Source organism: Coregonus lavaretus (assembly GCF_964263955.1).
Source record: "Coregonus lavaretus genome assembly, chromosome: 16".
Lineage (NCBI taxonomy): Eukaryota > Metazoa > Chordata > Actinopteri > Salmoniformes > Salmonidae > Coregonus > Coregonus lavaretus.
In genome coordinates, this window is record NC_140003.1 from 25,272,013 (window position 1) to 25,296,613 (window position 24,601).

At 43.3% G+C, this 24,601-nt stretch overlaps 1 protein-coding gene across 1 annotated transcript in view; it reads left to right on the forward strand.

The window, feature by feature from the left end:
• The window catches only part of lrp1bb (low density lipoprotein receptor-related protein 1Bb), a gene marked incomplete at both ends in the record, with an annotated part of 417,763 nt that overhangs the window by 231,599 nt on the left and 161,563 nt on the right, over window positions 1-24,601 (forward strand). Inside the window, 4 exons of the mRNA XM_084179294.1 lie at window positions 8,498-8,620; window positions 8,843-8,983; window positions 9,568-9,693; window positions 10,785-10,901. Of these exons, the coding sequence (XP_084035420.1) occupies window positions 8,498-8,620; window positions 8,843-8,983; window positions 9,568-9,693; window positions 10,785-10,901 (507 nt within the window). The remainder of the gene's footprint in view (window positions 1-8,497; window positions 8,621-8,842; window positions 8,984-9,567; window positions 9,694-10,784; window positions 10,902-24,601) is intronic.

The window sequence follows — 24,601 nt, forward strand, 5'->3', positions numbered from 1 at the left end:
CCCAGCCCGGCCTGTCCCTGCTCTACGCACCAAGCCTACGGGGTGCGTCGCCAGCCCAGCCCGGCCTGTCCCTGCTCTACGCACAAAGCCTACGGTGTGCGTCGCCAGCCCAGCCCGGCCTGTCCCTGCTCTACGCACAAAGCCTACGGTGTGCGTCGCCAGCTCAGCCCGGCCTGTCCCTGCTCCACGCACCAAGCCCACGGTGTGCGTCGCCAGCCCGGTCCGGCCTGTTCCTGCCACTCTCACCAAGCCCACGGTGTGCGTCGCCAGCCCGGTCCGGCCTGTTCCTGCCTCTCGCACCAAACCTACGGTGCGCGTCGCCAGCCCGACCCGGCCTGTTCCTGCCACTCGCACCAAGCCTGGGGTGCGAGTCGTCAGCCTGGTCCAGCTCGTTCCTGCTACTCGCACCAAGCAAAGGATGCGAGTCGTCAGCCTGGTGAGGTCCGTTCCGGCTCCACGCACCAAGCCAAGGGTGCGTATCGTCAGTCCGGTGCCTGATCAGGTCAGCTACTCCACTACGGAGTTTGAGCAATCCGCTCCGTCTATGTCCGGTCCAGATCCAGCCAGCGGGGTCAGACCGGACCGGGGGCGCTACGGGGGCATTGTGGAAGGGTGGTGGTCAAGGCCGGAGCCAGAACCGCCGCCGAGGAGGTATGCCCGCCCAGCCCTCCCCTGTTTTGTTTAGTTGAGGCGCGGTCGCAGTCCGCGCCTTTAGGGGGGGGTACTGTCACACCCTGGCTCTGGGACTCATTATGTTGAGCCAGGGTGTGTTCATTCTATGTGTTTATTTCTATGTTGGTAGTTCTGTTGTGTCTATTTCTAGGTTGTTGTATTTCTTTGTTTGAGTGACTCCCAATCAGAGGTAACGAGTGTCAGCTGTTGGCTCGTTGTCTCTGATTGGGAGCCATATTTAAACTGTCTGTGTTCACCTTGTGTTTGTGGGTTTTTGTTCCTTTACAGTCATTGTCACTGTGGACTTCACGAGTCGTGTTTTGTTTTATATTTAGATACTTTAATTAAATAAAGTCATGTTTATTTCACACGCTGCGCATTGGTCCGCTTCCTGTAACGACGATCGTGACAGTAAGGTGTTGTATTGGATTTGTATTCAGGACATAAACTTAATTGCTTTGCCACATTTTTTGCAGTATTACTTTAGTGCCTTGTTGCAAATAGGGTGCATGTTTTGGAACATTTGTATTCTGTACAGGCTTCCTTCTTTCCACTCTGTCAATTAGGTTAGTATCGTGGAGTAACTACAATGTTGTTGATCCATCCTCAGTTTTCTCCTATCACAGTCATTAAACTCTTTAACTGTTTTAAAGTCAACATTGGCCTCATGGTGAAATCCCTGAGCGGTTTCCTTCCTCTCCGGCAACTGAGTTAGGAAGGAAGCCTGTATCTTTGTAGTGACTGGGTGTATTGATACACCATCCAAAGTGTAATTAATAACGTATCATTATTTTACACACATCATGTGTCCAGTACAATCTTTGCAAGAATCGGAATGCATGATTTGTCATCAGTACTTGAAAACATGTGAATAAAACAGTAAATACATTATGCTCCATACATACAGACATATGGTGTGCTACAGTAGAAACGACAACACGATATGTGACCGACCGCCTCAATTTGAAATGTTGTTTTTTACATTGGATAAAAGTAGATTCAGAGCTAGAAAATTGTACATTTATACACTGCAGTTGAGGAACAATGGGATAGTAATTTTGCTTTGAAAGTTGATAAACTTGTAACCCCACTTTTGAGAAAATGACCCTTGAATGTTTTGGTACACCTACTGGAGAGCTCTTCTTTGTCTACACCCATTCAGCATCGTTCACACCCTCTTAATCCTTAGCCCCACCCATCTCTTTAAGGAGTCACATGTGAGGCCATGTGGTAAACACACACTATATCAAATAAAATCTAAGTTTATTTGTCACATGCACAGGATACAGAAGGTGTAAACGGGATAGTGAGTGGTTACTTGCGTAGTAGCAATATAAAAAACAGAAAGTGTCCAGATAAAAATATTGTAGAAAATGGTATCATTATTAGATTACGCTTACCCGACACACTTGTCTAAATTAATGGGTCATGTGAAGGAAATGCTATAACCACCCTCCAGCCCCATCTAGCTAAATGGATGGGTCACTATTGTCTAGACATGTACACATGTTCATGAAATACAATAGATGGCCACAATCACCCCCAGACACACCTGGCTAACTTGATGGGTCATGTAATAATCCGGCCAAAGTGGAGTCTTTTGTTTAGACATGTAGCTAGCTAGGTAGCTAGCTAGCTAGCTAAACAATGAATCGGCATAATCCCAACTCTTACTACTACCAATACAAACATTGTCATAGCTGTCTATAAATCTGAAGGTAGCTAAAGATAACAAACTAGGTTCAATGTTAGCTATCTAACATTAGGCTATAACTAGCAATGCAAATGGTATTCTGATAATATTACTACACAGATCATACATGTAACATTAGCTAGCGAGTCAGCAAGCTTACGTTTGCTAGCTAACTAACAGTATAGGCATAAATTAACTGTCTTTATTTGCATAACTTAAAATTAGATAGATAACTCATCACAAACATCTCAACCAGCTGGTTGAGTTGCCCAATACGGGTAAACTCATTTTGTATTGGAATTTGCATAGACTTTTTAAAACCTAAAACAAATTATACATTCATTAGCATGAATGTCTGCTTCAGTTACGTATAATGGAAGACAGGCCTAGTTAAATGAGGACTGATATAAAATATGATACATTTGTGTGTCAAAACATGAATATTCAAATATATGTAAATGAATGTGTTTACTGTTTATATGATCTTATAAACTGGGTGGTTTGAGCCCAGAATGCTGATTGGCTGACAGCCGTGGTATATCAGACTGTATACCAAGGGTATGACTAAACATGTATTTTTACTGCTCAAATTACGTTGGTAACCAGCTGATGATAGCAATAAGGCACCTTGGGGGTTTGTGGTATATGGCCAATATACCATGGCTAAGGGCGGTATCCAGGCACTCCGCGTTGCGCCGTGCGTAAGAATATCCCTTTGCCGTGGGTATATTGGCCGTATACCACACACCCTCGGGCCTTATTGCTTAATTATACCATGGCATTGTTGAATACTCGTTTCTGATTGGCTTGAAGGGCATTCTAGAGCGTGCATTATTTCCCTATAATGCACAGTATATCAGCACGGTATAATTCAATGGCTATAGTTCATCCTTACATGTTCTATGTTTGAGCTGCTTTTGAACGCAAAAGTTGAATTGAAAACATTATTGGCATTGTTGAATTCGATTTTCATAATAGCACGCTAGGACTGATGGTTTGGTTAGCTACAGGGTCTATGTGGCAGGGTCTACAGACAATCACGGATTACAAAGTGAAAACCAGCCACGTCGCGGACACCGACGTCTTGTTCCAGGACAAGCTAAACACTTTCTTCGCCCGCTTTGAGGATAGCACAGTGCCACTGATGCGGCCCACTCCCAAGGACTGTGTGCTCTCATTCTCCGTGGCTGACGTGATTAAGACATTTAAGCGTGTTAACCCTCACAAGGCTGCCATCCCAGACGGCATCCCTAGCCGCGTCCTGGAACATGCGTAGACCAGCTGGTTGGAGTGTTTACGGACATATTCAATCTCTCCCTACCCCAGTCTGTTATCCCCACTTGCTTCAAAATGTCCACCATTGTGGGACCGAGAGATTGAAAAACAGCTTCTATCTCAAGGCCATCAGACTGTTAAATAGCCATCACTTGTCGGCTACCATCCGGTTACTCAAACCTGCACCTTAGAGGCTGCTGCCCTATATACATAGACATGGAATAACTGGCCACTTTAATAATGGAACACTAGTCACTTTAATAATGTTTACATACTGCTTTACTCATCTCATATGTACCGTGCATTCGGAAAGTGTTCAGACCCCTTGACTTTTTCCACATTTTGTTACATTACAGCCTTATTCTAAAATGGATTATATAAAAAGTGTTCCTCCTCAATCTACACACAATACCCCATAATGACAAAGCGAAAACAGGTTTTTATAAATTTGTGCAAATAAACAGAAATACCTTATTTACATAAATAGTCAGACCCTTTGCTATGAGACTCGAAATTGAGCTGTTTCCATTAATCATCCTTGAGATGTTTTTACAACTTGATTGGAGTCCACCTGTGGTAAATTCAATTGATTGGACATGATTTGGAAAGGCACACACCTGTCTATGTAAGGTCCCACAGTTGACAGTGCATGCCAGAGCAAAACCAAGCCTTGAGGTCGAAGGCATTGTCCGTAGAGCTCCGAGACAGGATTGTGTCGAGGCACAGATCTGGAGAAAGGTACCAAAAAATTTCTGCTGCATTGAAGGTCCTCAAGAACACAGTGGCCTCCATCATTCTTAAATGGAAGAAGTTTGGAACCATCAAGACTCTTCCTAGAGCTGGCCGCCCGGCCAAACTGAGCAATCGGGGGATAAGGGTCTTGGTCAGGGAAGGGGCCAAGAACCCGATGGTCACTCCGACAGTGCTCCAGAGTTCTTCTGTGGAGATGGGAGAACCTTCCAGAAGGACAACCATATCTCTGCAGCGCTCCACCAATCAGGTCTTTATGTTAGAGTGGCCAGACGGAAGTCACTCCTCAGTAAAAGGCACATGACAGCCCACTTGGAGTTTGCCAAAAGGCATCTAAGGACTCTCAGACCATGACAAACCAGATTCTCTGGTCTGATGAAACCAAGATTGAACTCTTTGGCCTGAATGCCAAGCGTCACGTCTGGAGGAAACCTGGCACCATTCCTATGGTGAAGCATGGTGGTGGCAGCATAATGCCTTGGGGATGTTTTTCAGCGGCAGGGACTGGGAGACTAGTCAGGATCGAGGGAAAGATTAACGGAGCAAAGTACAGAGAGATCCTTGATGAAAACCTGCTCAGGACCTCAGACTGGGGCGAAGGTTCACCTTCCAACAGCACAACGACCCTAAGCACACAACCAAGACAATGCAGGAGTGTCTTCGGGACAAGTCTCTGAATGTCCTTGAGTGGCCCAGCCAGAGCCCGGACTTGAACCCGATCTAACATCTCTGGAGAGACCTGAAAATAGCTGTGCAGCGACGCTCCCTATCCAACCTGACAGAGCTTGAGTGGATCTGCAGAGAAGAATGGGAGAAACTTCCCAAATACAGGTGTGCCAAGCTTGTAGCGTCATACCCAAGAAGACTCGAGGCTGTAATCGATGCCAAAGGTGCTTCAACAAAGTACTGAGTAAAGGGTCTGAATACTTATGTAAATGTGATATTCCCATTTAAAAAATATATATAAATGTGCAAACATTTCTAAAAACCTGTTTTTGCTTCGTCATTATAGGATATTGTGTGTAGATTAATGAGGGGAAAAAACTATTTAATCAATTTTAGAATAAGGCTGTAACATAACTTTTACTTTTAGATTTGTGTGTATTGTTGTGAATTGTTAGATACTACTGCACTGTTGGAGCTAGGAACACAAGCATTTCGCTACACCCGTAATAACATCTACTAAAAATGTGTATGTAACCAATACAATTTGATTTGTTTTAAACTACCAAGTCTGTTTGTTTGGTTACCAAGGCAACTACTGTAGCTATCTAGTAAACTTGCTAGCTACTTCAGTAGATGTCGAACATATTTCTAGTGGCAAATGTGTTCAATTATAGCGATGGTATAAAAGTGATAATCAACTCAGGGCTCCATGCGTTCTCATAAATAATGCAACTCCATGGAAGGTTAGTTCCACTCCGCTAGTGCACACACCTTCCACGTCGTTCATAATTTTCCATAGAACGCATAGCCTCTTGTTGACGTTGATTATCCCTTACATAATGCCTGTAAAATGACATGTACTGAATAATGGTATGAAACATATTAAAGATAACAGGCAGACAGTAAATACTGATATGAATATGAAAAAAAAAATCAAATTTGAACAGACAAAAAAATCCAATAACAATATTATTCTCCATTGTTGATAATAGCTAGCTTTGACTCAATTGCATTCGTTTAATGACAACTCAACCGCCTGGTAGAGCATATTTTTCAAGAGTTCCTAAAATGATAAAATAATAACATTTTCATAATTGTATCATTCCAAAATGATTATTTAGAGGTCAACAACATTTTACAGTGTTGTAATTTCCCATTTTACACACAATTAGTACTGAAAATGTGTGATTAATGAGGTTTGGTTTTGCTAATGTTCACTTCCTGGTTTTCAATCATCTTTGAATGTGGGTTTAAATAATGTCCAATAATGAAAACCACATGATCATTTTACTAAATGGCATTGGTTGAGATGATAAAATACATTTGTGATTGGTTCAGATTTGTAGGCCAGGACTGAATTTGGGCAACCCTGGCCTACAGTGTCAGCCCATCCATGTGGTAGACCTACTGTTTGTAAAACAGGCAGTTGCATTGGCTTTATTAGTCCTGATTCCTGTGACTAATCATTTTGGCTATTTAAGCTCTGAATATCAGTTACCCAACTTTATCAGGAGTTATCCTGAACCTATTTGCAATGAGAATCAATGTGTGTACACAGTGGGAAATGCAGAAGTATATTATTTTTCACTTTGATCGTCAAATATTTACGAATACAAACTTGAAACCATTGCTTGCTGTTTGGGGTTTTAGGCTGGCTTTCTGTATAAGCACTTTGTGACATCTGCTGATATAAAAAGGGCTTTATAAATCATTTGAATTGATTTGAAACCACTGATTATCATGACAATTTAGCCTACGTGGTGAAACTCTTGGACAGCAGTTGAGAGTAGCCTGATTTTCCATTTCATATTGTCCATTTTACTTTGATCTGTTTTTAGGGTATGGTGTCATATTCAAATAATTTTTTTATTTGATTAGGCGCCATTTAGGTTAGGCTATTTGATCGGAGAAACGTGTATGATGTAAAAAGTGACAATTTCATAATACGCTACAGAAAATGGCACATACTCTTTTTACCACAGGCTACATGATTTCTGTTCGATTATTTTTTTATGGAACGTTGGTAGGGTGTGTCTCTCCAACAGCATCCTGGAGAGGTGCGCTGAGCACGGACAAGATAAATATTTTGTACCCCTGCCTTTGACAAGTGGGCACTGTTTATCACGGGGCGGCATCAGCACTCACCTAAATAATAGCCCAAAATAGCCCATATACTGTACCACTGGGTGAGAGAAATTGTAATTGTTTTTGGGCAAAGTTATGTGAGGTTTTATGTGTTGTTGGAGGTGCGTCTTGGTCAGTTTAGCTCGGAAAATGCCACCCTCGCCAATCTGCCGCCTGTCTAATGGGTGGGCCAGCCCTGCTCACAGCAGGTACAACTCTTGTTATCCTGGCGAAGCGTCGGTGAATCACTGTTTAGAGTTTAGACTGTGTACGTGTGGAGCAGGGGGAAGCGTGATTACTGTCAGCTCCTCTCAGAAACAGAGAGAAGTACCAACACTAATTATCTCCTTGGTAATCAATGGATTAAGATAAGGGGCATTTTGAGATGATTCACTGCTTGTGTGCTTTTCATTTGTGTAATAATTTCTATCATTTCACATCAAAATAATACAGTTTGTTAGAGTGGTGTAGGAGTGTGGTATGCCACGTATGTAATGATGTGATGCAGAGAAAGAGTGAGAGGGACAATATAGCTGGCTGTATATGAGTTATAATTCTCAGCATGCGGGAAAGAAGAATTTCGCTGGCCATTCCTCCAAAGCTCATGTCCCCAAAGAGATTAATTGGCTCTGCTGTCCTCTGAGTATTACTGATTGGCTCTCACAAAACAGAAACCTTTATCTCATTGGCTCAGGCATTGCCTTTGGACCTTACAATAAACAAAACCAACAATGGTCTCCATGCCTCAACTTTATAAGTGACAGTTTCTTCTCTCTCACTCTTGAGAACGGTTGGCTTTGTCCTAAAAGACAAATTATTTCCCTGAAATGATAAAATGTCAAATAGCTCCTCTCCACAATGTCCCCAATAATTCATTTGACGTGTGGTTATAGATGATGTGGCACCCACCTGGCACATCCTTCTCAAACAGGAAATGGCTTTTGTATTAAGGAGATATTTTATGTGCATTTCTTCACAGTTCACATTGACCTCGTTGTTCCGTTGTTCATAGAGAGAGACGACGACAGACAGAACAACAAAAGAGACACATGACAAAATACAATAATAATGCTTTAGAAGAATATGATTTCAGTAAAATAATGGTCTGATTTCTTGTTTCTATTGAACATGCCATACTAATAAAGGCATTTTAATTAATTATATGAAGAGTGCCTTGGTCCTCCTTTTTTTTAATGACCAATTCACCCCTTTGACCAAAGAGCACCTTCTGTCTACCAACATTTACTATTGTGTACCTTAGTAGCGCTTCCCTTCCTCCTCTTTCTGCTAAATAATGGTACTACTCTGTATTTCCAGGTGACAACGCATGCAGAGTGAATTATGGGGGATGCGGTACCCTCTGCCTTGCTATCCCAGGGGGCCGAGTGTGTGCCTGTGCTGACAACCAGCTCCTGGAGAAGAACAATGTCACCTGCTTAGGTACAGTAGAACCATGAAGTGAATTAGCCAGAGCAGTACAATTGAACTGTAGACAAACTAAGAAATTAACATGGTTTTCTGTCACAAATATTTTGTGATATTTTGTGTGATTATTTAGTATGCTTGACTTTTCAATGAAATTAATTCCTCTATGGTTTAATTTGGCTCATGTCTGTTTCTCTGTTATTAATGTAAGTTTCTCTGTTATGTCTGTTAATTAAGTGTCATCAGGGGTGGTGGAGCCACAGCTCTGTAAGAGCGATGAGTTTCAGTGTCGTAACCATCGCTGTATCCGTGTGTCATGGAAGTGTGACGGAGATGATGACTGTCTGGATGGAAGTGACGAGGAGCCCCATAACTGCTGTGTGTATTTATCTGTCTGTTGTCTCTGTCCCACACACACACACGTACGCACACACACACACCAACATTCACACACACTCACACACACCACTTACCATACAACGTTGCATACGTTGATCTTTTCTTGCTATCAACTTTTATCTCGCTAAACATCATTGATACTGTATGATTCAATGCTGGTGAATACTACCCCCTCCTCTCCTTTCCTCCCCTCCTTCCCCATCTATTTGCCTCAGAAGTGAATCGATAAGATAAACACCATGTTAGACGCTTGGGTGCTGAGTCATTTCTCACTATGAAAAATACTATAATGTAATCTTCTGCCAGAATTATCAGATTTGCTAAATCTATTATCTGCTCTGCTGGAATGTCTGCATGCCTTCTATCTAACAATATTTGAGACATTCCTGCTTCGCATTGCTGTCTGTCATTTGTACTGAACTCTTAAAGTTAGAAATGGTAAATGTCAGATTTGTAAGTCCTTTACAAGGCAAATTCCATCCCACAAAGCAGCTCAACTTGGACATTTTTAAAACATGAAATGGTGCTAAGGTGATATGAGTGTCTCTGTCTGTGTATTTCAGCCAACCACAGTTGTCCCATAGACCAATTCAAGTGCCTCAACAATCGCTGCATCCCTAAGAGATGGCTATGTGATGGAACTAATGACTGTGGGAACAATGAGGATGAGTCCAACACCACATGTTCAGGTAACTGATACAATATCTCAGCTTTTTCTCAGATCTGCAGTCCGGCAATTGCATTGTGTTATGTAGTATATCTCACAGGCATTTTCTAAGATATGAAAATAAATTGATGTGGTACATTTCAGTTAGTCAGTTGGACTGTGTAAAGTTAAGGAATGCAAACCTCTACCCCCTAGCAACTTCGACGTCCTCTGCAGAAAGGTTTCTGCACATCAAAGCATCAAATAGCAGGGTAGTCAAACATTCCTAGTCGTGTCTTACGACACTATACAAGCCAGCAGCCACAGTGTGATCAATCTCATGTGAAAGCTCATAATCAGAGAAGTTTAGCACTCTCATAAGGTAACTTTTCCTGCTACTGAGTTATTGTGCCTACCATATTGTTTTTTTTTCCCTTCACACCTAACAGCCAAGTTGCCAGCTTTGCCTCTTAAGAGTTCTTAGGCTTCCAGGATCAATCAATGGGTGATAAATGTTGCCTAGTCATCAGAATGACATGCATGTTACACACACAGCACCACCAAGAGAACGCTGCCTCGTGTGCTGTCCTCGTGCTGTGCTGTCCTTCTATGTCTGTCTCTGTTCATGGACATAGAGTAGACAGTGAGCTCCAAAAGTATTGGGACAGTGACCAATATGTTGTTGTTTTTGCTCTGTACTCCAGCACTTTGGATTTGAAATGATACAATGGTTAAATGAGGTTAAAGTGCAGACTGTCAGCTTTATTTGAGGTTTTTTTCATCCATATTGGGTAAATCGTTTAGAAATTACAGCACTTTTTGTACATAGTCCCCCATTTTGGGGGACAAAAAGTATTGGGACAAATTCACTTATGTGTATTAAAGTAGTTTAATATTTGGTCCCATATTCCTAGCATGCAATGATTACATCAAACTTGTTGGATGCATTTGCTGTTTGTTTTGGTTGTGTTTCAGATTATTTTATGCCCATTAGAAATGAAATGTTAAATAATGTATTGTGTTATTTCAGAGTCACTTTTATTGTAAATAAGAATAGAATGTTTCTAAACATTTCTACATTAATGTGGATGCTACCATGATTACTGCTGTCTTCCATTTCTCTCTCTTTCCTAGCCCAGGCCTGTCAGCCCAACCAGTTCTCCTGTCGGAATGGACGCTGTATCCCCCAGGCTTGGCGCTGCGACCGGGACGACGACTGCGGGGACATGTCCGATGAGACTTACTCCTGTGGTGAGTCAGACTCTCAATCTGCATTCTATGGCCCTGAATCCTGGCAATAAACTCAGTTTTTGATTATGAATGATATATGATTGTTAAGTGGGTTAAGGGTGAGCATCTCAAGTTAGGTTTCGGTCCTGTAAGATTATTCACACTAAAACGACCTTGTAGACCTAGTAGACCACGTCAGAACACACACTCTCTGCGGTTTATATTTTTGGAAAGGAAAGTGCAGGGTTTTTAAACAGTAAGAGAGGCTTTCAAAGAAGAAGATGTGACCACTTTTACGATGACACTGTCAGTTCTGAAGATTCTACTGACCTCATCCCCAACCTTGAGAGGAAACCAAAAGGACATACCGCTGTGAGGTGTAGCTCAGAGGAAATGGTTCAGTGGAAAAGACAGCTCGTCTTTTAGTGACCTAACTACACCAGAGAAGCCTTAAAAGTATTGCAAAATATGCCTCCTGGTGAGACAACTGAATGCTAGCATGGCTGTTTGAACTCTTAGTGTGTGTTCTTGTCTAGTGCACAGCAGCCGGTTGGTTATATTTCTCTTAAAATATAGTGCTTTCCTCATTTTTTAAGGAGTAAAAAGTCTTGTTCTTAGCTCCTAGTTTCTGAGAACTAAAATACAATATCCAATTGAACAAACACAGGTTGTTGAATAAGATTACTGAGCAGGCTATTGGGTTACATTTTAATTGGCATAGTCTTGGTTGTGAAGGGGATGCATGAGTGTACCAGTTTGCTTATTATTTGGAGAAATAAGAATAAGAATGTATTTATTGTGATGTCTTTGGCATCTATCTGACACTGTTTTCAAGCTGTTTCCCCTAAATCTCATTTGCTGACAAGAATGTCCCTTAGAGCTATTTCTTAATTTACTAGTTCCTTGAATACTTTGTTGTCTCTCTTACATTGCTTGCTTCATTCATGTGAGTTTTAGCAGTTACATTATTAAATAGCCCTGAGTCCTCTGGGCCAGGAGCTGAGCATTCACTTCTTACTCACTGATTAAGGAAAGTTAGAACGATGTTACGAAATAACACTTGTAGCATTATTTTTTTAACGTTTTATTATTGCAGAATTACACAGTGTATCAAAACTGATATCAAAGTATGTTGTAGTGCTTGCCATTTATATGACCCAAGAGTTTATTTTGTTTTCATACGGTATACTTTATTTCTTATTACAGTACCTGATTTCAACTGGCTACACTGTAACTTGTTATCTTTCTGGTACACTAGTCTAATCTCGTAACTATACTTTTGTGTGACTTTCATGCAGAGGGAGCTTTCCAGGCCGTAAGTTACGTATTTAGTGATGTGAGATGGAAATAGTTGAATTACTTACGAATCGTAAAAAAACTGGGAGAACACATTTAAAAGGTTTTTAAAACCTCCTGTCCCTTCACTGTATGTGGTAAAGATGGCACATAGCAGTCACTGATGATCAGTGCCAGGCCCTGCATAGTGTTGTATCGTCTCCGACTCCTTTGTGTGCTTACTAAGCTGCTTCAATACACAGTCACAAACAGCCAGGGTGTAAGCTGTAATTAAAGTTCATGCTCGACTTCATTCAGTCATAATCAAGCTGCGCTGCAAAACATATTCTCTCTCATAGTGTTGTCTGAGGTTCCTCAGGCATTAATGCGCTGTAGGAGTTCCCACAGAGTCTCTGGAAGCTCAATTTGCTCCACTGCAGCGACGGTGTGTTTTAAACACCTGAAGCTCCACACGTCGTGGTGCCACTGCCATTTGAGATAGATGCTCATTTGAATTTTGTCAAAAGTTTTGTAGTTTTGTATGTTAAACCCATAATTTCCCCTCCGTCAATTAGACTGAGAAACCAACCAGACATTATTTATGAATGTTGATATGAATTTTGAATGAGTGTTAAACCTCAATCAGATAGTTGCTGTCGGAGATAACTAAAATACTTTGAGCGAAAATGTAGAAGATATCTACATGACCAAAGGTATGTGGACACCTGCTCGTCGAACATCTCATTCTAAAATCATGGGCATTCATATGGAGTTGGTCCCCCGTTTGCTGCTATAACAGCCTACACTCTTCTGGGAAGGCTTTCCACTAGATGTTGGAATATTGCTGCGGGGACTTGATTCCATTCAGCCACAAGAGCATTAGTGAGGTCGGGCGATTAGGCCTGGCTCGCAGTCGGCATTCCAATTCATCCCAAAGGTGTTCGATGGGGTTGAGGTCAGTGATCTTTTATTTTATTTTTATTTAACCTTTATTTAACAAGGCAAGTCAGTTAAGAACAAATTCTTATTTACAATGATGGCCTATCAAGAGGCAAAAGGCCTCCTTCGTGGATGGGGGCTGGGATAAAACAAAAAAATGTAGGACCAAACACACTTCACGACAAGAGAGACACAACAACACTACATAAAGAGAGACCAAAGACAGCAATACAGCATGGTACAAACATTGTTGGGCACAGACAACAGCACACAGGGCAAACAGGTAGAGACAGCAATACATCACATGAAGCAGCCACAAGTGTCAGTAAGAGTGTCCATGATTGAGTCTATGAACATAGAGATGGAGATGAAACTGTCCAGTTTGAGTGTTTTTTGCAGCTTGTTCCAGTCGTTTGCTGCAGCGAATTGAAAAGAGGAGCGACCCAGGGACGTGTGTACTTTGGGGACCTTTAACAGAATGTTACTGGCAGAACGGGTGTTGTATGTGGAGGATGAGGGCTGCAGTAGGTATCTCAGATAGGGGGGAGTGAGGCCTAAGAGGGTTTTATAAATAAGCATCTGTGCAGGCTAGTCAAGTTCTTCCACACCGATCTCAACAAACCATTTCTGTATGGACCACGCTTTGTGCACGTGGGCATTTTCATGCTGAAACAGGAAAGGGCCTTCCCCAAACTGTTGCCACAAAGTTAGAAGCACAGATTCTTCTAGAATGTCATTGTATGCTGTAGCATTAAGATTTCGCTTCACTGGAACTAAGGGGCCTAGCCCGAACCATGAAAAACAGCCCCAGACCATTATTCCTCCTCCACCAAACATACAGTTGGCACTATGCATTGGGGCAGGGAGCGTTTTCTTGGCATCCGCCAAACCCAGATTAGTCCGTTGGACTGCCAGATGGGGATTCATCACTCCAGAGAATGCGTTTATACTGCTCCAGAGTCCAATGGCGCCGAGCTTTCCACCACTCCAGCCTACGCCTGGCATTGTGCATGGTGATCTTAGGCTTGTGTGCGGCTGCTCGGCCATGGAAACTCATTTCATGAAACTCCTGACGAACAGTTATTGTGGTGACGTTGCTTCCAGAGGCAGTTTGGAACTCGGTAGTGAGTGTTGCAACCTAGGACAGATTATTTTTACACGCTGCGCGCTTCAGCACTCGGCGATCCCGTTCTGTGAGCTTGTGTGGCCTACCACTTCACGGTTGAGCCATTGTTGCTCCTAGAGGTTTCCACTTCACAATAACATCACTTACAGTTGACTGTGGCAGCTCTAGCAGGGCAGAAATTTGACGAACTGACTTGTTGGAAAGGTGGCATCCTATGACGGTGCCACATTGAAAGTAACTGAACTCTTCTGTAAGGCCATTCTACTGCCAATGTTTGTCTATGGAGATTGCATGGCTGTGTGCTCGATTTTATACACCTGTCAGCAACGGGTGTGGCCGAAATATCTGAATCCACTAATTTGAAGGGGTTTCCACATACCTTTGTATGTATAGTGTATGTGAGTGATAAACATACACTGTGTCCTAGCTAACGCCCTAGGTGTCTGTAGCAATAGAGATTCCAAATAATCAATTAAAATTAAGTCTCTGAGTTCAAACTGAAGTCAATAAAGCTCCTGGCCTGTAATGGAAATATCTCAAAAAGTGTGTTATCAGAAATAGAAACTAGGTTGAATGTGACGGGAATACAAATGCAGATCACAAGTATTTAGGAGTAGGACACATCCATATGCCCAAATTCGCATTGGCACTCTGAGTGGGTGGAATATTTAGCCACCAGCACCATCAGCAGCAGTTAGAGAAAGTGAGTTATGGTATCTCCTTGACCACACTAGAAGAAGTAAGGAGCAGATGTTGTTTAATTACCAAGGCGTTAATTGGTTTTCAGCAGGCTGCTAGCAGAGCCACTGTCTGTCAAAGCAGCACTAGCTGGTGTGTTTAGGTGGGGTGTTTTTCCACCGAGCGGTGAGCTACGCTAAACTCCCAATGGGAAAACTGTTTGTGCTGTTGTTGTGCTGCCACCACTGCCACTCTCTGTCATTGATTAAAGCAGTGTTTCTAACGCAGAGGCGTTATTTCTCTACATTACTTTGGATTAACCCAACACATCTGGGGACGAATCATGTTCTTTCCGTCTCCGATTTAATTAGATGTTTCATGTTTTTGTCTTAAAACCTGAATATGTATTTTTTGCAGGTCTCATTGATCAGACTTAATGATGAGTTATGATCAATTGAGTCCTAGATTAGCTTTTCTACCTGAAAACAAGCATCACTAGCACATACAGTATACATAATGCCTGTCCAAAAGGTGCATGCAAATTAAGGTTTCCATTTACAACAGCCACACTTGCATGCAACACCTCCAGTATTAGCATATTCATTAGGCATATTTCCATGAATTTCCATGTGTTTATCATAACATTCATTGTTATGGTAGCTCTTATTAACTTGCGTGTGAATTTATTTCAGCCTGCAATACACATATAGTCAAAAAGATGAGTAGTGAGGACTAGGGTTGCAAAATTCCTGGAACTTTCAATACATTCCCTGTTTTTCCCGAAATCCCAGTTGGAGGATCCCGGAGTCAGGAGGGGAATAAGCAGGAAATACGGAATCCTCCAACCAGGATTTCTGGAAAACCAGTGAATTTATCGAAAGTTCCCGGAATTTTGCAACCCTAGTAGGACCTACAGTGCCTTCGGAAAGTATTCAGACCCGTTGACTTTTTCCACATTTTGTTAGGTTACAGCCTTATTCTAAAATGTATTAATCTACTTTGTTGAAGCACCTTTGGCAGCGATTACAGATTCGTAGCCGTCTATTTACCACCACAAACCAATGCTGGCACTAAGACCGCACTCAACGAGCTGTATAAGGCCATAAGCAAACAAGAAAATGCTCATCCAGAAGCGGCGCTCCTAGTGGCCGGGGACTTTAATGCAGGCAAACTCAAATCAATTTTACCTAATTTCTACCAGCATGTCACATGTGCAACCAGAGGGAAAAATAACTCTAGATCACATTTACTCCACACACAGAGATGCATACAAATCTCTCCCTCGCCCTCCATTTGGCAAATCTGACCATAATTATATCCTCCTGATTTCTGCTTACAAGCAAAAACTAAACCAGGAAGTACCAGTGACTCGCTCAATATGGAAGTGGTCAGATGACGCGGATGCTACGCTACAGGACTGTTTTGCTAGCACAGACTGTAATATGTTCCAGGATTCATCCAATGGCATTGAAGAGTATACCACCTCAGTCATCGGATTCATCAATAAGTGCATTGACGACGACGTCCCCACAGTGACCGTACGTACATATCCCAAACAGAAGCCATGGATTACAGGCAACATACGCATCGAGCTAAAGGCTAGAGCTGCCGCTTAGCGGGAAACTAATCCGGACGCTTATAAGAAATCCCACTACGCTCTCAGATGAACCATCAAACAGGCAAAGATTCAATACAGGATTAAGATTGAATCCTACTACACTGGCTCTGACGCTCGTCGGATGTGGCAGGACTTGAAAACTATTACGGACTACAAAGGGAAACCTAGCCGCGAGCTGCCCAGTGACACGAGCCTACCAGATGAGCTAAATGCCTTTTATGCTCACTTCGAGGCAAGCAACATTGAAGCATACATGAGAGCACCAGCTGTTCCGGATGACTATGTAATCACGCTCTCCGTAGCCGATGTGAGCAAGACCTTTAAACAGGTCAACAATCACAAAGCCGCAGGGCCAGACTGATTACCAAAATGTGTACTCAAAGCATGCACGGAACAACTGGCAAGTGTCTTCACTAACATTTTCAACCTCTCCTTGACCAAGTCTGTAATACTTACATGTTTCAAGCAGACCACCATAGTCTCTGTGCCCAAGGAAGCAAAGGTTCCGTAGCACTAACGTCAGTAGCCATGAAGTGCTTTGAAAGGCTGGTCATGGCTCACATCAACAGCATGATCCCGGATACCCTAGACCCACCGCCCCAACAGATCCACAGATGATGCAATCTCAATCACACTCCACACTGCCCTTTCCCACCTGGACAAAAGGAACACATATGTGAGAATGTTGTTCATTGACTACAGCTCAGCGTTCAACACGATAGTGCCCACAAAGCTCATCACTAAGCTAAGGACCCTGGGACTAAACACCTCCCTCTGCAACTGGATCCTGGACTTCCTGAAGGGCCGCCCCCAAATGGTAAGGGTAGGCAACAACACGTCTGCCACACTGATTCTCAACACTGGGGCCCCTCAGGGGAGCTTGCTTAGTCCCCTCCTGTACTCCCTGTTCACCTACGACTGCATGGCCAAACACGACTCCAACACCATCATTATGTTTGCTGATGACACAACAGTGGTAGGCCTGATCACCGACAACGATGAGACAGCCTATAGGGAGGAGGTCAGAGACCTGGCAGTGTGGTGCCAGGACAACAACCTCTCCCTCAATGTGAGCAAGACAAAGGAGCTGATCGTGGACTACAGGAAAAGGCGGACCGAACAGGCCCCCATTAACATCGACGGGGCTGTAGTGGAGCGGGTCGAGAGTTTCATGTTCCTTGGTGTCCACATCACCAATGAACTATCATGGTCCAAACACACCAAGACAGTCGTGGGCACGACAACACCTTTTCCCCCTCAGGAGACTGAAAAGATTTGGCATCAGTCCCCAGATCCTTAAGAAGTTATACAGCTGCACCATCGAGAGCATCCTGACCGGTTGCATCCTCACCTGGTATGGCAACTGCTCGGGTAGTGCGTACGGCCCAGTACATCACTGGGGCTAAGCTTCCTGCCATCTAGGACCTTTATACTAGGCGGTGTCAGAGGAAAGCCCCAAAAATGGTCAAAGACTCCAGTCACCCAAGTCATAGACGGTTCTCTCTGCTACCACATGGCAAGCGGTACCGGAGCGCCAAGTCTAGGACCAAAAGTCTCCTTAAAAGTTTTTACCCCCAAGCCATAAGACTGTTGAACAAATAATCAAATGGACACCCGGACTATTTACATTGACCCCCCCCCCCCCCCCCCATTTGCTTTTACACTGCTGCTACCCACTGTCTATTATCTATCTGTAGTCACTTTACCCCTACCTACATGTACAAATTACCTCAACTAACCTGTACCCCCTCATATTGACTCGGTTCCGGTAACCCCTGTATATAGCCTCGTTATTGTTATTTTATTAAGATACTTTTGATTCTTTTTAACTGTATTTGGTAAATATTTTCTTAACTCTTTCTTGAACTGCATTGTTGGTTAAGGGCTTGTAAGTAAGCATTTCTCGGTAATACCTGTTGTATTTGGCGTATGTGACAAATAAAGTTTGATTTGATTTGAGTCTTGGGTATGACGCTACAAGCTTGGCACACCTGTATTTGGGGAGTTTCTCCCATCCTTCTCTGCAGATCCTCTCAAGCTCTGTCAGGTTGGATGGGGAGCGTTGCTGCACAGTTATTTTCAGGTCTCTCCAGAGATGTTCGATCAAGTTCAAGTCTGGGTTCTGGCTGGGCCACTCAAAGACATTTAGAGACTTGTCCCGAAGCCACTCCTGCGTTGTCTTGACTGTGTGCTTAGGGTCGTTGTCCTGTTGGAAGGTGAACCTTCGCCCCAGTCTGAGGTCCTGAGAGCTCTGCAGCAGGTTTTCATCAAGGATCTCTCTGTGCTTTACTCCGTTAATCTTTCCCTCGATCCTGACTAGTCCCCCAGTCCCTGCCGCTGAAAAACATCCCCACAGCATGATGCTTCCACCACCATGCTTCACCATAGGGATGGTGCCAGGTTTCCTCCAGATGTGACGCTTGGCATTCAGGCCACAGAGTTCAATCTTGGTTTCATCAGACCAGAGAATCTTGTTTCTCATGGTCTGAGAGTCTTTAAGTGCTTTTTGGCAAACTCCAAGTCAGCTGTCATGTGCCTTTTACTGAGGAGTGGCTTCCGTCTGGCCACTCTACCATAAAGGCCTGATTGGTGGATTGCTGCAGAGATGGTTGGAAGGTTCTTCCATCTCCACAGAGGAAATCCAGAGCTCTGTAAGAGTGACCATTGGGTTCTTAGTCACCTCCCTGACCAAGGCCATTCTCCCTCGAATGCTCAATTTGGCCGGGCGGCCAGCTCTAGGAAGAGTCTTGGTGGTTCTAAACTTCTTCCATTTAAGAATGATGGAGGCCACTGTGTTCTTGGGGACCTTCAATGCTGCAGGAATGTTTTGGTACCCTTTTCCAGATCTGTGCCTCAAAACAATCTTGTCTCGGTGCTCTACGGACAATTCCTTCGACCTCATGGCTTAGTTTTTGCTCTGACATGCATTGTCAACTGTGGGACCTTAAATAGACAGGTGTGTGCCTTTCCAAATCATGTCCAATCAATTGAATTTACCACAGGTGGACTCCAATCAAGTTGTAGAAACATCTCAAGGATGATCAATGGAAACAGGATGCACCTGAGCTCAATTTTGAGTCTCATAGCAAAGGTTCTGAATTCTTATGTAAATAAGGAATTTCTGTTTTTTATTTGTAATACATTTGCCAAATTTTGGGATATTGTGTGTAGATTGCTGATTATTATTTGTTTTAATCCATTTTAGAATAAGACTGTAACATAACAAAATGTGGAAAAAGTCAAGGAGTCTGATAACTTTCCGAAGGTACTGTATGGTGGTTAATACAGGGTTTCCTCTTAAGGGTGTGGTATTGACTACACAAAAAGCAAGATATACAGTGCCTTGCAAAAGTATTCATCCCACTTGGCGTTTTTCATATTTTGTTGCATTACAACCTGTAATTTAAATGGATTTTTATTTGGATTTCATGTAATGGACATACACAAAATAGTCCCAATTGGTGAAGTGAAGTGAAAAAAATCACTTGTTTCAAAAAATTCAAAAAAATAAATAACGGAAAAGTGGTGCGTGCATATGTATTCACCCCCTTTGCTATGAAGCCCCTAAATAAGATCTGGTGCAACCAATTACCATCAGAAGTTACATAATTAGTTACATAAAGTCCACCTGTGTGCAATCTAAGTGTCACATGATCTGTCACATGATCTCAGTATATACACCTGTTCTGAAAGGCCCCAGAGTCTGCAACACCACTAAGCAAGGGGCACAACCAAGCAAGCGGCACCATGAAGACCAAGGAGCTCTCCAAACAGGTCAGGGACAAAGTTGTGGTGAAGTACAGATCAAGGTTGGGTTATAAAAAAATATCAGAAAATTTGAACATCCCACGGAGCACCATTAAATCCATTATTAAAAAATGGAAAGAATATGGCACCACAACAAACCTGCCAAGAGAGGGCCGACCACCAAAACTCACAGACCAGGCAAGGAGGGCATTAATCAGAGGCAACAAAGAGACCAAAGATAACCCTGAAGGAGCTGCAAAGCTCCACAGCGGAGATTGGAGTATATGTCCATACGACCACTTTAAGAGCTGGGCTTTATGGAAGAGTGGACAGAAAAAAAACATTGCTTTAAGAAAAAAATAAGCAAACACATTTGGTGTTTGCCAAAATGCATGTGGGAGACTCCCCAAACATATAGAAGAAGGTATTCTGGTCAGAGGAGACTAAAATTGAGCTTTTTGGACATCAAGGAAAACGCTATGTCTGTCGCAAATCCAACACCTCTCATCACCCCAAGAACACCATCCCCACAGTGAAGCATGGTGGTGGCAGCATCATGCTGATGGGATGTTTTTCATCGGCAGGGACTGGGAAACTGGTCAGAATTGAAGGAATGATGGATGGCGCTAAATACAGGGAAATTCTTGAGAGAAAACTGTTTCACTCTTCCAGAGATTTGAGACTAGGACGGATGTTCACCTTCCAGCAGGACAATGGTGTCTTGGAATGGCCTAGTCAAAGCCCAGACCTCAATCCAATTGAGAATCTGTGGTATGACTTAAAGATTGCTGTACACCAGCAGAACCCATCCAACTTGAAGGAGCTGGAGCAGTTTTGCCTTGAAGAATGGGCAAAAATCCCAGTGGCTAGATGTGCCAAGCTTATAGAGACATACCCCAAGAGACTTGCTGCTGTAATTGCTGCAAATGATGGCTCTACAAAGTATTGACTTTGGGGGGGGTGTATAGTTATGCACACTCAAGTTTTCTGTTTTTTTGTCTTATTTCTTGTTTGTTTCACAAAAAAAAATATTTTGCATCTTCAAAGTGGTAGGCATGGTGTGTAAATCAAATGACAGAAACCCCCAAAAGATCAATTTTAATTCCAGGTTGTAAGGCAACAAAATAGGAAAAATGCCAAGGGGGTGTGAATACTTTCGCAAGCCACTGTACTGTTGAAATGCGAGTGGCCGATTGTAAGCAAACATTTTAAACAGGTTAACAATCACGGAATACCAGGGCGCGTTCTCAAAACATGCGCAGACCAGCTGGCAGGTGTTTTCACAGACATTTTCAATCTCTCCTTGTCTCAGTCTGTAATCCCAACATGTTTCAAGCTGACCACCATTGTCCATGTTCCCAAGAGCTCTAAGGTAACCTGCCTTAATAACTATCGCCCTGTAGCACTCACATCTGTAATTATGAAGTGCTTTGAAAGGCTGGTCATGACACACATCAACACCATCATCCCAGACACCCTAAACCAACCTCAATTCGCATAATGCCCCAACAGATCCACAGATGACACAATCTCAATTGCACTTCACACTGCCGTCTCCCACCTGGACAAGAGGGGAAATAACTATGTGAGAATGCTGTTAATAGACTACAGCTCAGCGTTCAACACCATTGTCCCCTCCAAGGAACCCTGGGACTGAACCCCTCCCTCTGCAACTGGATCCTGGACATCCTGACGGGCCGGCCCCAGGTGGTGAGGGTAGGCAACAACACCTCCGTCACACTGACCTTCAACACGGGGGCTCACCTCCTGTACTGCTTGTTCACCCATGACTGCGTGGCCGCTCACGACTCCAACACCATCATCAAGTTTGCTGACCACACGACGGTGGTTGGCCTGATCACCGACGGTGATGAATCAGCCTACCGGGAGGAGGTCAGAGACTTAGCAGTGTGGTGCCAGGACAACAACCTTTCCCTCAACGTTGTGGACTATAGGAGAAGGACTATAGGAGAAAGAGGGGAGTGCACGCCCCCATCCACATCGACAGGGCTGTTGTGGAGCAGGTCAAGAGCTTCAAGTTCCTTGGCGTCCACATAACTAAGGACTTAACATGGTCCACGCACACCCGCACAGTCGTGAAGAGGGCACAGCACCACCTCTTCCCCCTCAGGAGGCTGAAAATACTTGGCATGGGGGTCCTCAGATCCTCAAAAGGTTATACAGCTGCACTATCGAGAGCATCTTGACTGGCTGCATCACCGCTTGGTATGGCAATTGCACCGCCCTTGACCGCAAAGTGCTACAGAGGGTGGTGCGGACAGCCCAGTACATCACTGGGGCCTGAGTTCCCTGCCATCGAGGACCAGAGGAAGGCCTGAAAATTGCCAAAGAATCCAGCCACCCAAGCCATAGACTGTTCACTCTGCTACCATCCAGCGAACGGTACTGGAGCATTGGTTCTCGGACCAACAGGCTTCGAGACAGCTTCTAACTCCAAGCCTGCTAAACACCCAGACTGCTAAATAGTCAATTAATGGGATCCAAACTATCTGCACTGACTCAGTGTTGCACTGACCCTATGCACACTCACTATACTTTATATACACTCCATATACACACTCACTCACACACACTACACTGTCACTCCCACACAAAACCCTCACACATTCACATACACTACATGTGTGCACACACACACATAACACACACACACATACCGACACAACACAAAAAACACATACACACACTTTTACACTCTTCATTTGCTGCTGCTACTCTGTTATTTATTTTACTCTTGTTATTATCTATTCGGATGCCTAGTCACTTTACCCTGCCTTCATGTACATATCTACCTCAAATATATTGTACCCCTGCACATTGATCTGGTACTGGTACTCCCTGTATATACAGTGGCTTGCGAAAGTATTCAACCCCTTGGCATTTTGTCTACTTTGTTGCATTACAACCTGGAATTAAAATTGATTTTTGGGGGGTTTGTATCATTTGATTTACACAACATGCCTACCACTTTGAAGATGCAAAATATTTTTTCTTGTGAAACAAACTAGAAATAAGACAAAAAAACAGAAAACTTGAGCGTGCGTAACTATTCACCCCCCCAAAGTCAATACTTTGTAGAGCCACCTTTTGCAGCAATTACACCTGCAAGTTTCTTGGGGTATGTCTCTATAAGCTTGGCACATCTAGCCACTGGGATTTTTGCCCATTCTTCAAGGCAAAACTGCTCCAGCTCCTTCAAGTTGGATGGGTTCCACTGGTGTCCAGCAATCTTTAAGTCATACCACAGATTCTCAATTGGATTGAGGTCTGGGCATTGACTAGGCCATTCCAAGACATTTAAATGTTTCCCCTTAAACCACTTGAGTGTTGCTTTAGCAGTATGCTTATGGTCATTGTCCTGCTGGAAGGTGAACCTCCGTCCCAGTCTCAAATCTCTGGAAGAATGAAACAGGTTTCCTTTAAGGATTTCCCTGTATTTAGCGCCATACATCATTCCTTCAATTCTGACCAGTTTCCCAGTCCCTGCCGATGAAAAACATCCCCACAGCATGATGCTGCCACCACCATGCTTCACTGTGGGGATGGTGTTCTCGGGGTGATGAGAGGTGTTGGGTTTGTGCCTGACATAGTGTTTCCCTTGATGGCCAAAAAGCTCAATTTTAGTCTCATCTGACCAGAGTACCTTCTTCCATATGTTTGGGGAGTCTCCCACATGCCTTTTGGCGAACACCAAATGTGTTTGCTTATTTTTTTCTTTAAGCAATGGCTTTTTTCTGGCCACTCTTCATAAAGCCCAGCTCTGTGGAGTGTACGGCTTAACGTGGTCGTATGGACATGCTCCAATCTCCGCTGTGGAGCTTTGCAGCTCCTTCAGGGTTATATTTGGTCTCTTTTTTGCCTCTCTGATTAATGCCCTCCTTGCCTGGTCCGTGAGCTTTGGTGGGCGGCCCTCTCTTGGCAGGTTTGTTGTGTTGCCATATTCTTTCCATTATTTAATAATGGATTTAATGGTGCTCTGTGGGATGTTCAAAGTTTCTGATATTTTTTTATAACCCAACCCTGATCTGTACTTCTCCACAACCTTGTCCCTGAGCTGTTTGGAGAGCTCCTTGGTCTTCATGGTGCCGCTTGCTTGGGGGTGCCCCTTGCCTTTCAGAACAGGTGTATATATATGTTGAGATCATGTGACAGATCATGTGACACTTAGATTGCACACAGGTGGACTTTATTTAACTAATTATGTGACTTCTGAAGGTATTTGGTTGCACCAGATATTATTTAGGGCCTTCATAGCAAAGGGGGTGAATACATATGCACGCACCACTTTTCCGTTATTTATTTTTTAGCATTTTTTGA